Source organism: Plecotus auritus (genome assembly GCF_963455305.1).
Source record: "Plecotus auritus genome assembly, chromosome: 6".
NCBI lineage: Eukaryota > Metazoa > Chordata > Mammalia > Chiroptera > Vespertilionidae > Plecotus > Plecotus auritus.
The window spans coordinates 3,167,092-3,187,056 of NC_137773.1; the positions used below are offsets into that span (position 1 = coordinate 3,167,092).

Below are 19,965 nucleotides of genomic sequence, written 5' to 3' on the forward strand. Positions count from 1 at the left end.
CCCAGCACCTCGTGCTCCCTGGCCTGCCTCTTCCGACCCCAGCGTCTCCCACAGCCCGGGGCCGTGCTCCAGGGCTCAGCTGCTTCCTCTCCCGCTCCTCCTCCTCCTCCTCCTCCCCCTCCCCCTCTTCGGGGCTTAGAGCTCCCATCCCGGCTCTGTGGGCACTCCTGGGCCAGACGGTGGCTCTGTCCCGGCCTCTGCCCGGGGCTCTGACACCAGCCTCGCCTCGCCGCCTCCCGTGCCGTCCACTGTGCTGTCCTTGACTTCCTTCCCATTCCAGCCCTCGGCGGTCACTCGCGACCGGAGAATGGAGGAGGGAGTCAGAGTCAGGCCATCTGGATGTGGTCTTCTATTTATTTTTAGAATTTTATTGATTTTAGAGAAGAAGGGAAAGAGAGAGAGAGAGAGAAACATCAGTGATGAGAGAGAATCATGGATCGGCTGCCTCCTGCACGCCCCACACTGGGGATCGAGCCCACAACCCTGGCATGTGCCCTGACCGGGAATCGAACCGTGACCTCCTGGTGCATAGGTCAATGCTCAAACACTGAGCCACTTGGCCAAGTCCACTCGGGGGAGTCATGTATGTCACAGGTGCTCACGGTGCCTCCTGGTCGCGGTGAGGTGGGGTGAGGTGAGGTGGGGGAGGGCTCAGCCCAGTGACTGGTGAGAGGAGTGGTTAGCATTGGCCAGGTCGTAGCAACTGAGCCGGCCCCACAATGTCTGCTGTCCTCCTGCTCCTTGGGACCCTCGTCACCGCATCAGCACATGGCTTGAGGGCCCACCGTAGACCCGGCGGACGGAGGACTCAGGGGTAGCGGACAGCACGTGGCCTCCGGGCCGGGTCAGGAGAGGCCATGCAGCTCTCGTCTCATTCACCGGACACTGGGGCTCGCAGCCCGCATCCTCCGCACAGCACAGGCCTCACAAGAGTCATCACGCGGCCCCACCCCTCCGAGCCTTTATTCACTGATTTGTTTATTTAATATGTGTATGTTTTTGTTTTTTTGTTTTTAATATACTTTTTAAAAATATATATATTTTATTGATATTTTACAGAGAGGAAGGGAGAGGGATAGAGAGCTAGAAACATCGATGAGAGAGAAACATCCATCAGCTGCCTCCTGCACACCTCCCACTGGGGATGTGCCCGCAACCAAGGTACATGCCCTTGACCGGACTCGAACCCGGGACCCTTCAGTCCGCAGGCCGACGCTCTATCCACTGAGCCTAACCGGTTTCGGCATGTTTTTTTATTTCAAAGAGGAAGGGACAGGGAGAGAGAAACATCCATGATGAGAGAGAATCACTCATCGGCTGCCTCCTGCACACCCCACCCTGGGGATCGAGCCTGCAACCCGGGCATGTGCGTTGACCAGGAATTGAACCCTGACCTCTTGGTTCATAGGTCGACGCTCAACCACTGAGTCACGCCGGCCGGGCCCCTCTGAGCCTTGGAGTCCTCCCAGCTGCAGCTCGGGCCGCCACGGGGCAGGGACCGGCCCGCCTGGCTGTGCCCAAGGCCGATTCCTCACCCACAGACCCGTCAGCCGAACACAGGGCGTGTTTGTGCCTCCAGGCGCTGGACCGGGTGTCCCCCAGCAGCAGTGACTAGAACGGTGATAAGATGCTGACTCGCCACGGCCATCCCCGAACCTGTCTGTACCTGAACGGCCCCTTCTCCCCAGCCATCCCCACTTCCACCCGCTCAGTCTGGGCCCCTATCTTCTACCTGCATCAGATTCCAGACTTGTTTATCTGCTTCCTGGCCTGACCGCCCAACCCTTCCCGCCCCACGCTGATCTTTCCAAAATGTAAACATGTCCCAGTCACTGTGCCCAGTCCTTAGGCAAGTAATGGCTCTTTGGCACCAAAAGTAAAGTGTGGAGAGATTAATCACAGCAGTCAAAGATTTAGCCCTAGCCAGTTTTTTAAAAAAATACATATTTTATTGATTTTTTACAGAGAGGAAGGGAGAGGGGTAGAGAGTTAGAAACATCGATGAGAGAGAAACATCGATCAGCTGCCTCCTGCACACCCCCTACTGGGGATGTGCCCGCAACCAAGGTACATGCCCTTGACCGGAATCGAACCTGGGACCCTTAAGTCCGCAGGCTGATGCTCTATCCACTGAACCAAACCAGTTAGGGCAGCCCTAGCCAGTTTTGCTCAGCGTTATCGGCCCGCAGACTGAAGGGTCGCGGGTTCGATTCCGGTCAAGGGCATGTACCTCAGTTGCAGACTCAATTCCCGGCCCGGTGGTCAGACGAGTGTGGGAGGCAACCAATCGATGTGTCTCTCTCACATCGATGTTTCTCTCTGTCACTCCTCCCTTTCACTCTCTTTAAAAAATCAATGGGGCCGAAACCGGTTTGGCTCAGTGGATAGAGCGTCGGCCTGCGGACTGAAGGGTCCCGGGTTCGATTCCGGTCAAGGGCATGTACCTTGGTTGCGGGCACATCCCCAGTGGGAGGTGTGCAGGAGGCAGCGGATCGATGTTTCTCTCTCATCGATGTTTCTAGTTCTCTATTCCACTCCCTTCCTCTCTGTGAAATATCAATAAAATATATTTAAAAAAAAAATCAATGGGAAATATACCCTCAGGTGAGGATTAACAAACACAAACAAACTGCACACAGAAAAACAACAGACTCCTGATTTGGGGAAATGTATCTCACTGTACGGGCACTTTCCCTGGCTGGACACCCGCCCCCTCGGCACGCTCCATGCTGCCTGGGAAAAAGAAGATCAAGAATGTGATGCGCTCACCGGGAAGCAGAAAGTAGGTTTTTTTACTTGGGAAACATGCAAATACCCATCTCTGAAAATTTATAGGAAAGCCCTGAGAAGTCCAGGTGTAAAAGCAAAAAATGGTAAGTTGCTGAGCTAGTCACTGAACTGCCTGTGGGAACATTCAGTCTAACTTAGTCCTCCATCGCACAGCGGCTCTCAGGGGCTCACAACCCAGGGCCAGGCCTGGCCGCAGGCTGGGCAGCAAAGCCCGTGAGCGGGCCAGGCCTTCAGGATCCTTCCAAACAGACGTCCGCCCACGGACTTGCCCCCCAGCCTGTCCCCAAATCCACCGTGTGAGCCTCGGCCAACGGCACAGATGAACTTTGGATCTTGAGGCAGGACGCCTGCTTTTTGGCAAATACATGTTAAGGGCTGCTGGTCTTCAGAGTCTGCTTGACGGACCCGTTGGACTAGGTGCACAGGGGTCTGCAAACTCATTAGTCAACAGAGCCGCACTTTGCCGACCCCTGGGTTTAGGAGGGTCCATTCTGTGGCCCATCGAGTTGGAGCTGATTCAGAGTCGAACGTTGCATGTGGCCAGGATCTGCAGGAAAATTTCCTAGTGAACTGAGCAAACCAAAAGGCCTTTTCCACGTGAGAAAATGGAAATGGTAACTTTTCACAGTGCCTTTGTCTCCTAACCGTGGAACCTGGCCGGGCGTGTGGCCCCTTGCTGCTGCGCTCTGGGCCCGGGGCGAAGCTCAAGTTTTTGTGTTTTTTTAAAAAAATATATTTTATTGATATTTTACAGAGAGGCAGGGAGAGGGATAGAGAGCTAGAAACATCGATGAGAGAGAAACATCGACCAGCTGCCTCCTGCACACCCCCCACTAGGGATGTGTCCACAACCAAGGTACATGCCCTTGATCGGAATCGAACCCGGGACCCTTCAGTCTGCAGGCCGACGCTCCATCCACTGAGCCACACCGGTTTCAGCAGAAGCTAAAGTTTTTGTGCTGAAAGGCACTTCCTCCTGTGATCCTATCACCTCCCAGCTTTTTGTCTAATCTCGCCCAGATTACAGTCGTATTTCTTGGTCCTTTTCATGCGCACATGAAAGTTTCAAACACAGACCCCTTTGTTCTGCCGGCTGGACTTTGCCCGCGGCCCGAGACGTGTTTTGGGGCTCTTGGAGAGAACGCCTCCCTCCCAGTCAGCGGGTGACTCTAAGCCCACTTTGTCATGTCGGACTTCTAAGCCGTTCTTGCGTTCCGATGAGGTCGTCTCTGTAGAGAGTATTTTGTTTTAATTAAGGCCATCTTCAGAGACGTGGCTTCTGCCAAGAATGTGCTCTCTCCCTTGCAGATCGGTTATATTTACAGCGTTCACAAACCGGGTTATTAGCCAGGGCAGCGTGTCAGCTGCGCGGTGGCGGCGCCTTCTGAGTTCGCGGGGAGCCGGAGGGGATCACGGGCTGACCGTGGGGGCAAATGAAGACACCAGGAGGGCGTGGGTTTATGGTCAGGAAGCTGTTTTTCTGAGACGCTGGGTTTTAGATCTGTTTCCTAGAACAACTGCGCAGCCTGGAAAAGGACGCGGAGGGGGCGCCGCTGTGTTTGTGAGCATGGTGTGGTGTGAACGTGGGCCTGCTCTCGCTAATGCTTCCTTCAGCCAATCAGGATGCATTTAAAACAGCCGTGGGCAAACTACGGCCCGCGGGCCGGATCCGGCTGTTCTATCCGGTTCTCTTGCTCTCCCCTCCGCTCCTTTACTTTGAATTTATATTCGTTCACACAAACACTCCATCCATGCTTTTGTTCCGGCCCTCCGGTCCAGTTTAAGAACCCATGGTGGCCCTCGAGTCAAAAAGTTTGCCCACCCCTGATTTAAAAACTAAAGCTTACCTTTTCCTGAATCTTGCAACATACATCCCCATACTAGAATAGATAGGAAACGCAGAAAAGTAGAGACAGGGAAACAGAGTCACCTTAGATCTCTTCCCCAAAGGAAGTCCGTTTTACTTATTTTGGTCTGTTGTGTTGGTAATATTTTTATATGTGACCCTTTTTCTCCTTGGGTGGTTAGGATCTTCTCAGAGATATAAGTTTTTATCCTTTTTTTTGGTGGTAAAATATACATGACATAGCATTTACCATCTTGACCGTGGGGATGTCCCAGGTGGGATTTTTCTGCTTTCTAACAAGTTTCCTCACACCTTTGCAGAGATAGAAAGGGATCTGCCGAAGCAGCCGGGACAGGGCGCTCAGCTGTGTGACTGTGGGCACCCCCAGGGCTCACCTAGCCCCCCACCCCCAGGGAGAAGTGCACACCTTTAGCGTCTCCAGGGTCACTGGCGCTCCGATCGTGAGTGTTAAGCATTCAGCAGGCACACAGTGAACGCTGAGCTGCGGCCTGGCGATTCCATCTTTGATAATAGTGTAAGCAGAACGTCCTGGGAGGGTGAAAATTGGTCCTCTCCCGGGTGCATCGATTCTCAGGAGGGAAGCAGTGTATTCTTCCAACCGGACCGCCGGTCTTACTGACCTGAGCGTGTCAGCGAGGAACCTGGCCCTGCCTTCTAGCACCGAAGGGCTCGCAGCAGGCGTCTCTGAGACATGCAACACAGACACAGCTCAGTTTTTTTTTTAAAAAAATAATAGTTAGTACGTGCCAGGCACATAACGTAACACAACCCTAAGAGCAACTCTGAAAGGCAGGGGTCACTGTGTCCCGCTAATCAGCCCCGAAAACGGCGGCTCAGAGAGGCCCATCGCTTGCCCCCCGTCACACAGCAGGGGAGAAGCAGTGACCCCTCCATTCTGTGCTTCGCCTGGGGCCACGCACACATTCTCGGTGGAGGCGAGAGTCACACCACATGAAATTCATCACGTTCAGGCGACAGTGCAGCGCCCTTCTGGGCCTTCATGGTGGTGTGTCACCACCGCTGCTGTCTCGTGCCAAACATCTCCGTCACCCCACAGGAGACCCTGGGCCCTGAGGCAGTCCCTGCTCACTTCTCCCGTCCTCCCTCCTGCATCTGGCAACCTGGGCAGTTCGTGTGAATGGAATCACACGGCCCTGACCGGTGTTGCTCAGTGGTTAGAGCGTCGGCCTGCGGACTGAAGGGTCCCGGGTTCGATTCCCGTCAAGGGCATGTACCTGGGTTGCGGGCACATCCCCAGTGGGAGGTGTGCAGGAGGCAGCTGATCGATGTTTCTCTCTCATCGATGTTTCCTACTCTCTCTCCCTCTCTGTTCCTCTCTGTTAAAAAAAAAAAAAAAAAAAAGAATAAATGGAATCACACGACGTGTGACCTTGCGTGTCCGCCTTCTTTCACGCAGGATAATGTTTTCGAGGCTCAACCCCTCAGGATGGTGCAGAACTTCTTTTTATGGGTGAAAAACGCCCGTGAGAGCAGCCGGGCGGGTGTGGCTCAGCAGCTGAGGTCGACCTCTGAACCAGGAGGTCACGGTTGGATTCCCAGTCAGGGCACCTGCCTGGGTTGCGGGCTCGATCCCCAGTCGGGGGCGTGCAGGAGGCAGCCGATCAATGATTCGCTCTCATCACTGATGTTTCTATCTCTCTCCCTTCCTCTCTGAAATCAAGAAAAAAATACTTTAAAAAATAGCCCATTATATTTAGGTATATCATTATGTATTAACACATGTAACATAGAGTCATATTACATACATAATTAGGCATATGATATAGTAACATATTATCTTTGCACCACAGTTTGTTTATCCGTTCATTCATTGATGACTGTGGATGGTTCCCATCTTTTTGTTATTGTGAATAATGCTGCTACACGCATGTGCTTACAAATATTTGTTTCAACACCCGTCTTCCGTTCCGTGGGGCATGCCATATACCTGAGAGAGGATACCTTTCGGAGGAACTGTCACACCGTTTCCCACAGCGGCTGCATTATATCCCCACCAGCAAGCCCAGTTCCCCGCATCCTCACGTGGGGACTGTATCTGGAAGCTGGGGGGCCCTCTCTCATCCTTGGTCACCCATCATTAGTTCCGATAACCTTTTTTAAAAAAATTGATTTCAGAGAGGAAGGGAGAGGGAGAGAGAGATAGAAACATCAATGATGAGAGAGAATCATGGATCGGCTGCCTCCTGCACGCCCCACACCAGGGTTCGAACCTGCAACCCGGGCACGTGCCCTGACTGGGAATTGAACCATGACCTCCTGGTTCATAGGTCGATGCTCAGCCACTGAGCCCCGCCGGCCGGGCTCCGATAACCTTTACTGCTAATTCCCATGATGGAATGCTGGCTGAGGAGCAGCTATTGTGCTCTGGTAATGACCTTCAGTCCCGTGAACTTGAAAACCCACACAGTCCTAAGCGCTGGCGGGGACCTGGGAAGAAACATCTTTCAGGCGTAACGTCTCCTGCCTCTGTGGGTGCTCCCTGTGAGGGGTGCTCCTGGCCCCTGGGTGGACCTGTCCTAACTTCTCCTGCCTCTGTGGGTGCTCCCTGTGACGGGTGCTCCTGGCCCCTGGGTGGACCTGTCCTAACTTCTCCTGCCTCTGTGGGTGCTCCCTGTGACGGGTGCTCTGGCCCCTGGGTGGACCTGTCCTAACTTCTCCTGCCTCTGTGGGTGCTCCCTGTGACGGGTGGGCCCCTGGGTGGACCTGTCCTAACTTCTCCTGCCTCTGTGGGTGCTCCCTGTGACGGGTGCTCCTGGCCCCTGGGTGGACAATATGTCATTGGACAACTGTCTCCTTTCTCTGGAGCACAGATCCATGTCTCTGCAAGTGGAGGTGCACAGGGGGCTCCCGGGGGGCGGGAGGCCTGAGCAGCGCTTGGGGGTGTTGAGTTGACCAGGGAAAGCACAGGCAGGTATGCTCCCAGCAGAGGAAAAGTCACAGCCACTTCTCCGACCTGGCCCTGCGCGCCACGGTGCTGGGGCGCAGCGGCCTCACGGGGGTCCTTAGGCGGACGGCCTGGAAGAGTCCCCGCCCCGCAGCCGCTCCCTGCTCTCTCATCGCCGTTTCCAGACCACCCGGTGCATCTCTTGGCCTACGAGGCTGAGCACCTTCTTCACTCCCTGTCTTCGGTTTTTCTTTTAAAAAACACACCAAAACATATTTTTTATTAACTTCAGACAGGAAGGGAGAGGGAGAGGAAGAGAGAAACATCCATGAGGAGAGAATCATCCATCGGCTGCCTCCTGCACGCCCCACACTGGGGATCGAGCACGAAACCCAGGCATGTGCCCTGACCGGGGATCAGCCGTGACCTCCTGGTTCATAGGTCAAAGCTCAGCCACGGAGCCACGCCGGCCGGGCTCTTGGGTTTCTAGGGACACTTTTCAATCCTCCAGGACAGGCAAACGCAAGGCCTGTAATTAAACGTGTCTGTTATAAAATTCCACACCTTAAGGCAGGGGTCCTCAAATTTTTAAACAGGGGGCCAGTTCACTGTCCCTCAGACCGCGGGAGGGCCGGACTATAGTTTAAAAAAAAAACTATGAACAAATTCCTATGCACACTGCGGGCCCGGGACGCGTCGGCTGCTAAGCAGGACAGGCAGCGGCCCCCGGCGGGCCGGATCCATGTCCTCGGCGGGCCGCATGTGGCCCGCGGCCGTAGTTTGAGGACGCCTGCAAGGAATACCTCTCGCTGAGGTGCCTGGAGTGCAACGGGAAGCAGTGGAATGCGCCCCAGAATCCGGCCTGGCGGGAGGAAATGGAAATGCTCCAGCCCCCAGCGCCCTGTCCCACCGGGTGGGGAGGGGGGGCGTCTCTTTGTGTCCGGATCCGCCACTTCCTGCTTCCCAGGGAGAGCGCCTGGGGCTTCAACTAAGACATAAGTCAACGGGGAGTTCCCGTGTCACCCGGGGACGCGGGGATACGGGATGGGCAGGTGGCACCCAGACTGCCTTCCGGTCAATCGCATTGTAATTTCTTCCTCCACCGGGACATTCTCTAAACGGCAAAGCAGCAGCATTTGGAAGCAGGTTCCTTTTTTCCTATTTATTTTTTCTCTGGCCTTGTGAATGGTCCGGTGGCCCGCGTGAGAAGAGGCTGGGGGAGCGTTAGAGGTGGGCCCCTGGGAGACAGTGGCTACCAGCCGTGGGCAAACTACGGCCCGCGGGCCGGATCCGGCCCGTTCGGCTGTTCTATCCGGCCCACGGAGCCGAAAGAGCGGAGGGTTCTCTTGCTCTCCCCTCCGCTCCTTTACTTTGAATGTATATTAGTTCACACAAACACTCCATCCATGCTTTTGTTCCGGCCCTCCGGTCCAGTTTAAGAACCCATTGTGGCCCTCGAGTCAAAAAGTTTGCCCACCCCTGGGCTAGACGTGAATAGAATGTGTCACTAAGTTCACCCGAAGGCAAGCTCCCGCTGAATCATCTTCAGAATTCACAGCCAATCTGCTCCGGGTAGGCGGGCTCGACCCCGACCCCAGGGTCAGCTGGCCCTGGTCCCCTGCTGTGGGGATTCGGTGCGGGCCAGGTAGCCAAGGGCTTCTGGGAAGCCATCCTTCCTGCCTCTCCTCTTTCCATAATCTGGTTCTGAATAATGGATTTTCCCTTTTAATTGCCCGTCCTCTGGCTGGTGTTTGTGGACCAGTCCAAAGCACACTTTGCTTTCTCATATTTCCTTTCATTCTAATCACAACCCCCCCCCACCCCCCAGCCCCCACCCCCCGCGGCTGAGGCTCCTTCTCAGAAACCTGGCAATTAGAAGAGGAAGCCAGCCTCCTGCTAGCTCTTCATTTGGAGATTCGTTGTAAATAATTAACCCGACGCGGCGCTGAGAAAGCCAATGGCCGTGGGGCCGTGGGTGGTGTTCGGTGGGCGCGTTCTCTCCTGGGTCCTGAGCCCATTCACAAGTCCAGGAAGCGATACCGGCCTCTCCATTAGCGGGAATGAGCGGCCCGCGCTCCAACACTTAGAGAGGAAACCACAGCCCCGCCGCCTTCTCGTGCACTTACACTTGAGGTTTCTCCTCGAGCTGTTGTCTGAGGCCCAGGAGGGGATTTTCTGCCACCGGCACCTCACAGGCCACCTAAGGCTGCAACCGGCCTCCTGCAGGGGGTGGAGGTGTGTGTATTTTAATCTCCTGACAATCGAGGGGGAAGGGTGTGGGGCTGTGGTCACAGCTCAGGTTCAGCCCTTGGCTAAAACCGGCAGGGAGAAGAGGTGGCTGGGTGGTTTCTCTTCCTTTCTCTTTTTCTTTCTGTCTCCCCTGCCCCCCTCTCTCTTCAACTGGAGTGAAGTTCATCTATATATATATAAAAGCCCAGTGACCGGAACGGCGGGACGACCAGAACGACCGATGGCTATGACCCGAACTGCAGCAGGCAACCAGCCTGATCCGGGCCTTTATAGCCCCCCACCCTGATCAGGGTGGGGCCAGCCAGCCAACCACCCGTGGCCCTTCCCCCCTGCCGGCCCTGCCCAATGGGCCCCCATCGGGGCTGGACCCCACCCGTGCATGAATTCGTGCACCGGGCCTCTAGAATAACATAAAATGAACCACTTTAGTCACAGGGCAGATGATTGTATGATTCCACTTATAAGAGGTACTTTGAGGCGTCAAATTCATAGAGACAGAAAGTAGGAGGGTGGCTGCCAGGGTCTGGGGCACGGGGCGGAGGGGTTAGTGATTCACAAGGACAGAGTTCCCGGTTGGGGAGAACACGGAACTATACATTGAAAAGTGTGTTAGATGGCAAATTTAAATGTTCATGTGGATTTGACCACAAAAATATTTATGCAATTGAAAAAACTAACCATCTGAAAGTGCCCCGTTCATTGGCATTTAGCACCCCCTCCTCAAACTAGTTCCATTTTCATCACCTCAGAGGGAACTTCATACCCAGCAAGCAGCCACTCCTCATCCCACCATGCCCGCCCCGCACCCCTGGCCACCCCCGTCTGCCTTCTGTGTCTGTGCACTTACTGATTCCAGACGCTTCACGTGAACGAGGCCGGCCACACGGGGGCCTTTGTGCCTGCTTTCTTCCAGGGCATAATGGCTGGGGGCACTCAGCCACGTCGTAGCACCTGTCGGGGCCTCGTTCCTTTTCACGGCTCAGCAATACCCCGTGGGAGGAACCTGCCAGGTTTCTCACCCGCTGGCGGCCGCTCGGGACGTTTCCACCGCGGCTGCTGTGCGTTGTGCTGTGCGGCCGTGTGCGCACAGGCCTGGCTGGGCCCTCTGCAGGCGTTGTTGGCGGCTCTTGGCTCTGTTCCCTTCTCTCCTGGTCCGGAAGGCCTGACGCTGCCCCTCCTCCCCTGGGGCCAGGCTGGTCCTGCTGTGACCTCCTGCAGCCGGTGGGACCAGCAGCACCTCCTGGAGAACCTGCTGGGTGACACGGCTCAGAAGGTGACAGCGTGCAGTGGGCACCTAGCAGTTACGGAGCTGCCTGGGCGCACTGCCCGGGGCGGGTGCCCAGGAATGTGGACAGGCAGTGCCGTCCGTCACCGGTATTCTAGAAGCACCACCGCAGGGAAAATCACAGCCTGGGCGGGCCAGGCGCCCTGAGAGTCCGTCTTCCTGAGTCGCCTTTTGGGGAGCCTCACTTCCAGTCTTGCCTCAGCTTTAGTGTGGGCAGGCGTGTAAGGCGTGGGCAGGCGTGTAAGGCGTGGTCAGGCATGTAAGGCATGGGCAGGCATGTAAGGCATGGGCAGGCGTGGTCAGGCGTGGGCAGGCATGTAAGGCACGGGCAGGCGTGTAAGGCATGGTCAGGGATGTAAGGCGTGGGCAGGCATGTAAGGCATGGGCAGGTGTGTAAGGCGTGGTCAGGCATGTAAGGCATGGGCAGGTGTGTAAGGCGTGGTCAGGCATGTAAGGCATGGGCAGGTGTGTAAGGCGTGGGCAGGCGTGTAAGGCATGGGCATGCCGGGCAGCCTGCTTGGGTCCGCTGAGGTGCTTTCACTCGGAAAAAAAAGAAAAGACACGGGGATGCCAACATGGGAGGGGAGGACAGTGCCCCCGAAATCCTGCCCCAGCTCGGCCCCCTGATGACCCTCCACAGCCTGGGGTCTCGGGGCCGCTGGACACGTCTGTCCGAGAGCGAGGTTCCGGCGAAGGAACGGGCCGCTGGGCTTCCCGCCGGCGGCAGGCTACAAAGCCCCCTCCACAGAGTCTCCTTCCTGCGGGATTCCCAAACCTCCCCCCGCCGTGTGGGTGAAGGGCACATCCCGGGGACCATTTTCACGTGTGCAGCTCAGTGCCCTTGGTACGTTCCGGGGTTGTGCCCCCAGGACCTCTGTCTAGTTCCAAAGCATCTGCGTCACCCCAAAAGGAGACCCCACACCCACGTCACAGCCTCACCCCAACCCAAGCCCTTGGGCCAGAGTCATCTGAAAACCCAGCTGTCACTGGGAAGCTGGCCCCTGCCCAGCGCCTATGCCGCACTGTGGTGGGGGCGCAACAGGACAGCCCGGCGGCGTGGCCCAGGGGTTGAGGGTCGACCTGTGAACCAGGAGGTCACGGTTCCATCCCCGGTCAGGGCACATGCCGGGGATTGCAGGCTCCATCCCCAGTGTGGGGCGTGCAGGAGGCAGCTGGTCAATGATTTTCTCTCATCATTGATGTTTCTGTCTCTCCCTCTCCCTCCCTCTCTGAAATCAATAAGAATATATTTAAAAAACACCTACACACAAAAACAACAACAACAAAGGTGGGACAGGCAGGAAGAGAAGGTGGGTGGACAGCTGAGGGCACTCAGATGTGTCCAGGCACAGGCTGGGGACTCCCAGGGCTTGTGCTGTCCTCGGCGTAAGTGGAATGTTTACATGTTGGTATGGGAGGCTGCCGGGTGTTGACAGCACGGAGCGGGGAGGAGGGGGGAGGAGCGGGGACAGGGCAGCTCTGCCACCTCTGCGTGTGTGGTCTCAGGCAAGTTAATTTCCCTCTGAGCCTCAGCCTGCTAGTCTCTCAGGGGGACTGACAATCTCTGCCTCATCAGGTGCTGGGAGCGCTCCCGGGCAGATTTGAGGGCACTTAGTACTGAAGCCGGCACACAGTAGGTGCTTAAAGGTAGTTACGATAGCCCGGCCGGCGTGGCTCAGTGGTTGAGCATCGACCCATGAACCAGGGGGTCACGGTACAATTCCTGGTCAAGGGCACATGCCCGGGTTGCGAGCTCGATCCCCAGTAGGGGGTGTGCAGGAGGCAGCCGATCAGTGACTCTCTCTCATTATTAATGTTTCTATCTCTCTCTCCCTCTCTCTTCTTCTCTGAAATCCATAAAAATATATTTTCAAAAAATGTCTATAAAGGTAGTTACTGTACGTGGTACCTGTTCTGTGATGCAGACAGTGACGGCGATGGTGGTGAGGATGGTGTTGGGGTTGTCAATGGAGGTGCCCCCGGGGCCTGTCCTAACCCCAGGTCCAGGAGAGGAGAGAGGGAGAGGCAAAGCCCGAGGAGAGACGTTGGGAGGAATCTGGCCCACACTCAGAAGCCTGAGAACTTGAAAGCCTGTCAACAGTTTGGGGCTCCCTTCCCCTGACTCCCCTGTCCCAGACGCCGCCTCCCTGGCATGGCCCAGGTGCCTCTTTCTTCTCTCCTGGGGACTCCGAGGCTGCGGAGGGTGTGAAAGGCCATGACCGAGGTCCCAGCCAGCAGACCCACGGCCAGGTGACCCAGCAGGTGCCCGGCGGGAGCCCGTGCCCGCGGCGTCCAGGTGACCCAGCAGGAATGTGGTTTTGGTTTGCGGTGTCCCAGCTCTTCCGCACGGGAGGGGAGGCCGGAGGATGCTCGCTGGCGGCCGCCTCTGTTTTCCTCGTGCGGAATCAGTTCCTCAGCAACCCAGGAGCATCTGCCATTCCTTCTGCTGCGAGGAGGCCGCGCGGCTGCCTGGGGAGGCGGAGACCTCCCTCCCTCCCTCCCTCCCTCCCTCCCTCCAGGCCCCCTGAGCGAGACTCCCCTGGAGCTGCAGACACAAATGACCCCGAACTGGGTGGCTTCAGAACAGCGGCATTTATTCTCTGGCAGCTCTGGAGGCCCGACGTCTGACATGGAGGTGTGGCCAGGCCCGCATGGTGCCTCTCCGCGGCCTCTGGGGGCGCGCATCACTCCAGACCCTGGCCCGGTCTTCCCGTGGCGTCTTCCCGGGGGTGTCCCCTCCTCATCTCATCAGGAAACCAGTCCTTGGATCCAGGGCCCACCCTTATCCAGTGTGACCCCCTATTACCTCACTATGTCTGTGAAGACGCTGCCTCCAAATGCAGTCACATTCTGAGGGTCCGGGTGGACCTGAATTTAGGGGCTATTTAACTCAATGCATAAACAGAAACTCCAAATGACAGCAGTGATCCCCAAATCCTCAGTGCACGAACCTGACGCAGAAGCAGAGTCAAAGCCAGACCACCCGTGGTCCCCTCCTTCTCCTTTAAGAGCCACTACATTTTGTGGGGTCTTTTTCCATGCGGTTAAAACTTCTGTAGCTCCCTGTGCCCTTTCCCAGGCAGCTCCACCCACTTAGGGTCCTCTGGGGCAGTGTAGGGGGGGCCCCCCCGAAGAGGCAGGGACCTTCAGAGACCAGGTCAGACCCCTGGAAAGGGACAGGAGAAGGCTGGTTCCATGGGGACCTCGTCCCAGGTGGGGTGGAAGTCTGGGTTCTCCCCTGTGGACATCTGGTTTGGGGAAGGGCCCCCCCGTATTGCTGAGAAGAGAGCAAAGTTGAGGCTCCCCGCTCCCCACTCTGCCCCGCCCGGCCTCTGCTGATCCCTCCTGGCTGGGAGGGGCTGGGGTGCTTCATTCCTGCCCCCCCACATGGCCTCCACTGGGACCACAGGGGCAGGTGGCCTTGTCTCTCCTTGAGGTCAGAGTCCTCACTGGACCGTTCCTGCAGCAGCCATGGCTGCCATGAAAGTCCGCCTTCCCTGCGCCCACTCCCCCTTTTGCTGACCCGAGGGCACCGAGAGGTGAGGCCCCTTGCCCAAGGTCACACAGTCAAGGCAGGGAGGTGCCTGCATCACCCAGTGACCAGAGGGGTGCGGGCTGTGATGCGTCAGGGCGGGGACCCAATGGCCTTCCTGGGGGCTATGTGGCCTCTGACAAAGACAGCAGCTGACCTGACCTCATGGCTGGCTCTCGCCACCCTAGCGAGTCGCAGTCACATTTATTGGACACAGTGGGACCTCTGGGTCCCCAGCTCCGTGATGGATGCCGTGCTGTCACTCGGCTGCTGGCTGGGAGCACTCTGTTCAGAGGCCCGTGATCACAGACAGATGTTCTGTGTCCTCCTGTTTAACATTTTCACCCTTTTTCTTTTTAATTGTCCGTCCGAGCGGACGCTCTGCCCCGTGACGGATTTTCCTGATGACTGTAAGCTGCACGCTGCAGGTCCACGCCGACTTCTGAAGGGGATGTTTCTCAGTGGAACAAAAGAAAATATGTTTGTTTTTAGTAGGCCAGGGACATAGTACAAAAATGAAGAACTAGGTAAAAATAACCCAGCTTTAGATTACTACAGAAGACACCTTGTACGGAGTAACTCTTAATACGGAGGCTGCTTCGCGTGGGTATAATGCTTTGCTTCTGAAGGCAAATAGCTTGACAGGGTGGCCAAATTATTTTTCCGAGATTACCACTAATGAGGAATTTGACCGCTTTTGTTCTTGCAAAAGCTGTCAGAGTTACTAATCAATCTAAAAGGAATGAAGCTGCCCTTGGTCACGTGAGGCCAGAGGCCTGATGTCAATCGCGTGGATTGCAGGGGGGAGCACAGAACGGAGGCGGGGGGCATCGAACGACGGGGCAGGGAGACGGGACGCTGGGAAGGACGCCACGTCTGGACTTTGGAAAATTTAATGCGTATGTGACTTGACACTTGGACCCGGCCGAGTGGAGAGCGATGATCTGCACAAGATCATCTCTATTCCAATGAGAGGTTTTCTGTCCGAGATGAAATTAGATTTCAGAAAACATTGCTTTCCTTTCATGACCGTGAGCCGACCGTGAGCCAGCTGCTGTGTGCGCCTTCCCCGGCCTAGACCAGACCCCCGAGCAGATGTGAGGGATTAGTCAAGGCTCCCGTCTGCCAACGGTCACTGAGGTCTGTGCGTTTCTTGACCAGCATCCGAGGAGATGGGATCTGGTCTGTGCAGGGTCTGGAGGCAGCTGGGGCGGCCTCTTCCCAGCCAACCAGGAAGAAACTGACCTCAGCAGGTTTTCTTTTTCTTTAAAAAAATATCTTTATTGACGTCCGAGAGAAAACGAGAGGGAGAGAGAGAGAGAAACATCAATGATGGGAGGGAATCATGGATCGGCTGCCTCCTGCACGCCCCCCACTGGGGATCGAGCCCGAAACCCACGCATGTGCCCTGACCGGGGATCGAACTGTGACCTCCTGGTTCATGGGTCCATGATCAACCACTGAGTCACACGGGCCAGGCTGTAACCAGGATTTATTTAACACTTGTTATCTTGGGGTGGTGTCTCCTGCATGAGTTGTTTTCCTCAAAAATGTACTTATAAAGCTTTCAACATCTGAGTCAACCACCCGTAAGCTGGGGATAAAGTGAGTGCCTATCCTGGTGGATAACTAGCATTCTTGATGTTCCTGTACGTGAGGGCAACCTGCCTGTGAGCCGATTAGGTCACTTTTCCATTAGATGTTAATGCATTTGAGCAGTGAAGGTTTTGAAGTCTTCTAGTTTCTCCACTCACGTGCAGACATGACACTGACGCCCTGTTCTCCCAACATTTTTTAAAAAAAAAATATATTCCATTGATATTCCACAGAGAGGAAGGGAGAGGGATAGAGAGCCAGAAACATCGATGAGAGAGAAACATCGATCAGCTGCCTCCTGCACACCCCCCACTGGGGATGTGCCCGCAACCAAGGTACATGCCCTTGACCGGAATCGAACCCGGGACCCTTCAGTCCGCAGGCCGACGCTCCATCCACTGAGCCAAACCGGTTTCGGCCTCCCAACATTTAAAAAAATATATATATTTTATTGATTTTTTACAGAGAGGAAGGGAGAGGGATAGAGAGTTAGAAACATTGATGAGAGAGAAACATCAATCAGCTGCCTCCTGCCCTTGACCGGAATCGAACCTGGGACCCTTGAGTCCGCAGGCCGACGCTCTATCCACCGAGCCAAACCGGTTAGGGCTCTCCCAACATTTTTGCAGGCTTTGTCGAAATGGAAGCTCAGGGTTAGCTGTGGGGATAATATCATATTCTGTCTACAAATAACTGGGCTGTGCTTCATTCTGATGGAAATTAAGCAATTTTCAGATTCAAACTCTGAGAGAGGCACCAATGGATCACATCCTAAGAAACCCAAAGAATTAGGAATTGGCACTTAAAAGCATTGATAATCCACAGTATCAAAGCTCCAATATCACATCATCAAGTTCTGCCCTGGCTGGGTATTTCAGTTGGTTAGAGCGTTGTTTCCAATACACCAAGTTGCCACAAGTTCCGTGTATGCTATCATTTTTCTCAGTAAGTACAGCGTTATCTCCAAGACTACCAATCTGACGGGAATCAGACCAGGAAGCCAAATCTCCAACCTACATCTCCTGATGCTCAGACCCATTTTCAATTGCACATTTGTCACATAAGCTGCCAAACATGTGCACGCGGAAGTTTCAGAAGCTGGGCAGTTTAATTCTTGGGATATTAGGAGACTGAATTCTTTGGAATCATCCCACAACCTCGAACAAAGAGGTGGAAACTGTCCACTTTGATGAATGACAGCAGGATCCTTCCACGCCATGGGCCATTTGTAAATACGAAACAGTTGCTGGGAAATTATGTTAGAGATGAATTAACTCCTCCATTACAATGTTTTCTTTTCTTTAATGCAATTTAGTTCAAGCAAAGAGAACAAAAAGGCTGGGCAGGGAGGGCCGCACTGGCTGCTGCTTCGGAGGAGTTGCCGGAAGCGAGCTGTGCCGTGAGAAAGGGGGTTCGCAGCAGACCTGGAGCAGGGGCGCGCCGAGGCCTTCTGTCCGGGAGGCCTGCGCCAAGGACCCTGGCTGTGCCCCACGGGAAACTGCATTCAGAGCTCCTTCTGCACCACCACCCAGGGCAGCTGGCAGCTTCCCAAGGGAGCCGGGAGGGAAACTGCAAGGGCATCTGAGGCCACACAGGCCAGTGCCTGCGGAGCCGAGGGTGGGTCCCAGGGGCGCCGGATGGGGGCCCCATGATGCCGCTCATTCAAGAGCCTTTCCCTGTGTGCGTTTTAAAGCGCGCTCCTCGCCAGCAAAGGAGCGCCTCCATTATATATCAGAGAGCTGAAAGGCTGGAATTTCTCTGAAAACATCTCGGAGTCGCAGGAGGAAGGCCTGACTTTGGAAGACGTGCACGTCTGGATCTTTTTTCCCGAGCGCACGTGCGAGGAGGACCCCTCGCCGCCGGGTTTTGTAGCGTGGGCGTCCCCGTGTCCGGACTCCACGGCCGTCCCCAGGCTGCTCCCAGGCGGTGGCCGGGAAGGTGTCCACGCGCGCCCGGCTTGCCTTCAGGGAGCGCGTCTCGGCGTCGCCCGGCCGGGACAGAGAGGGCAGGGCGTGGCCGCGCGCCGAGGCCCCGCCCACCGCGACCGGGGGCGGGGCCTGCGCGTCACGTGACGGCGGCGCCCAGCGCGAGCGCCCCGCCCGGCGGGAGGAGTCCGGCCGCGACCCGGCCCGCGCGCTGCTGGAGCCGCCCGGCCGCCCGCGCGCTCTGCACCCGCGGCGCCCCCGCCCGCGGCCCCTCGCGCGCCGGCACCGGGCTTGCCGGCAGCGGGAGCGGCCTCAAGATGGACGAAGACGGCGGCGGCGGCGGCGGCGGCGAGGGCGGCGGTGAGTGTCGGAGGTGTGGCCGGCCGGGCTGGAGGCCTGGGGTGGGGCTCGCGGACGCGCGGGTCCGAGGTCGGGGGTCGAGGGTCCTGGAGCGCCCGGGGAGACGGGGTCCCGGCAGCGCTGGTGCCGGCTGGCGACCGCCCAGGCCCGCGGCGCGCCGGGCCCGGCGACCGAGTCGAGCGTCCGGGGGCTTCGGGGAGGGACGGGCGGGGTCGCCGCCGAGCCGGTGGGAGCAGCTCGGGATCTCTGGCCGGGCTCGGGGGTCCCTCTCCGGGGGCAGGGCGCCTTGGGGGCGACCTTCCCCGCCTCTTGTCACCAAGGGCGTCCACGCCCTCCCGAGCCCGGCCGCGGGAGCACCCTCCGCGCGGTTCCCAGCGGTGGGAAGTGGGGAGTCCCCGGGAGATGAGGAAAGTTTTGAATTGGGGATCCTCGGGGTGCCGGAGGGGCGGGCGCGGGGAGAGGGTTGGAAATCGTGACAGTTTCCTCGGCGTGAGGTCCGAAGTGGTCGGGGAGGTCGCTCCGGCGAGGCGGGGCCGCTGGCGCGCACGCATTTTATGAAACGGGACCCGTGACCGAGTTCGCGAAACCGAAGTCCGGGGCCGCCCCGCCCGCAGCTGGGACCCCCCCCCCCCCCCGCCGGCCCCTGCCTGCCGCCCGGTTCCCCGCCGCTGCCGGAGTCGCATTTGTTGTGAATTACACAGAGGACTGGTTATGCCTTTAAGAAGGATACGTGCCTGGGTGGGGAGTGGGTCCTTGGGTTGGGAAGCACAGGGGCACCCCCCCGCCCCCCGCAGTTTTACAGGAGGACCCGAAGTTGAGGATCTCTGTATTTTGACTCCAGACCTCCTTGCTGCTGACAGACCGAGTCACCGGCACCCCTGGTAATAAGGGAGCGTTTTGAAAAAAAAACAACAACAAAAAACACCTTAATTACAGGCTACGGCGAGCAGCTGCCGGTGCCAGCCAGCCGCCCGGAGGCTCCGGGTGCAGCGGCTCGTCCAGGTGCGTTCAGAGCCCCCGGGCCGCTCAGGTGGGTCGGTGCGCGGCGAGCACGCGGCCCGCGCCGGGGTGGGAGGGAGCTGGCGGCGGCGATGGCATTTGGCGAGCCCGGCTGTCGCGGCCGGAGCTGGGGCGGCGCTGTGGCCCCGCGTGGGCGTGTGGCTGGTGCAAGAAAGCGCCCGGGGGACGGAGCCCGCTTGCCAGCCCTCCTCCAGCCTGGCTGCCCGGCTGAGGCCTCAGCCAGGGGCGCTCCCGGGGTGGGGAGCGCGGCCCCGAGCGGCTCCTCCTGCCGGGAAAAGGAAGACGAACCGGGGAGAGTGGAGCGATGGGCGTTTGAGTCCAAGTAGCCAGCTGGCTTGGTGACTTTTTGGGTGGTGGCGGTGGTGGGTGTTATGGGTGACTTTTAGTTCTGTTTATCTATTTTAAAAAAGTTTTGTGATGTTTGACAAACATCTT

The 19,965-nt window shown here is 57.1% G+C and overlaps 2 protein-coding genes across 2 annotated transcripts in view; both read left to right on the plus strand.

Annotated features, from left to right (window-relative positions):
• Positions 1–19,965, plus strand: part of SMIM10L3 (small integral membrane protein 10 like 3) — a gene marked incomplete at its 5' end in the record, with an annotated part of 95,518 nt that overhangs the window by 36,774 nt on the left and 38,779 nt on the right. The gene's annotated exons all lie outside the window — the stretch shown is intronic.
• CYTH3 (cytohesin 3) overlaps positions 18,350–19,965 on the plus strand; it is a 52,270-nt gene continuing 50,654 nt past the window's right edge. The window contains exon 1 of the mRNA XM_080676354.1: positions 18,350–18,510. Within this exon, the coding sequence (XP_080532480.1) occupies positions 18,468–18,510 (43 nt within the window). The 5' untranslated portion in view covers positions 18,350–18,467. The remainder of the gene's footprint in view (positions 18,511–19,965) is intronic.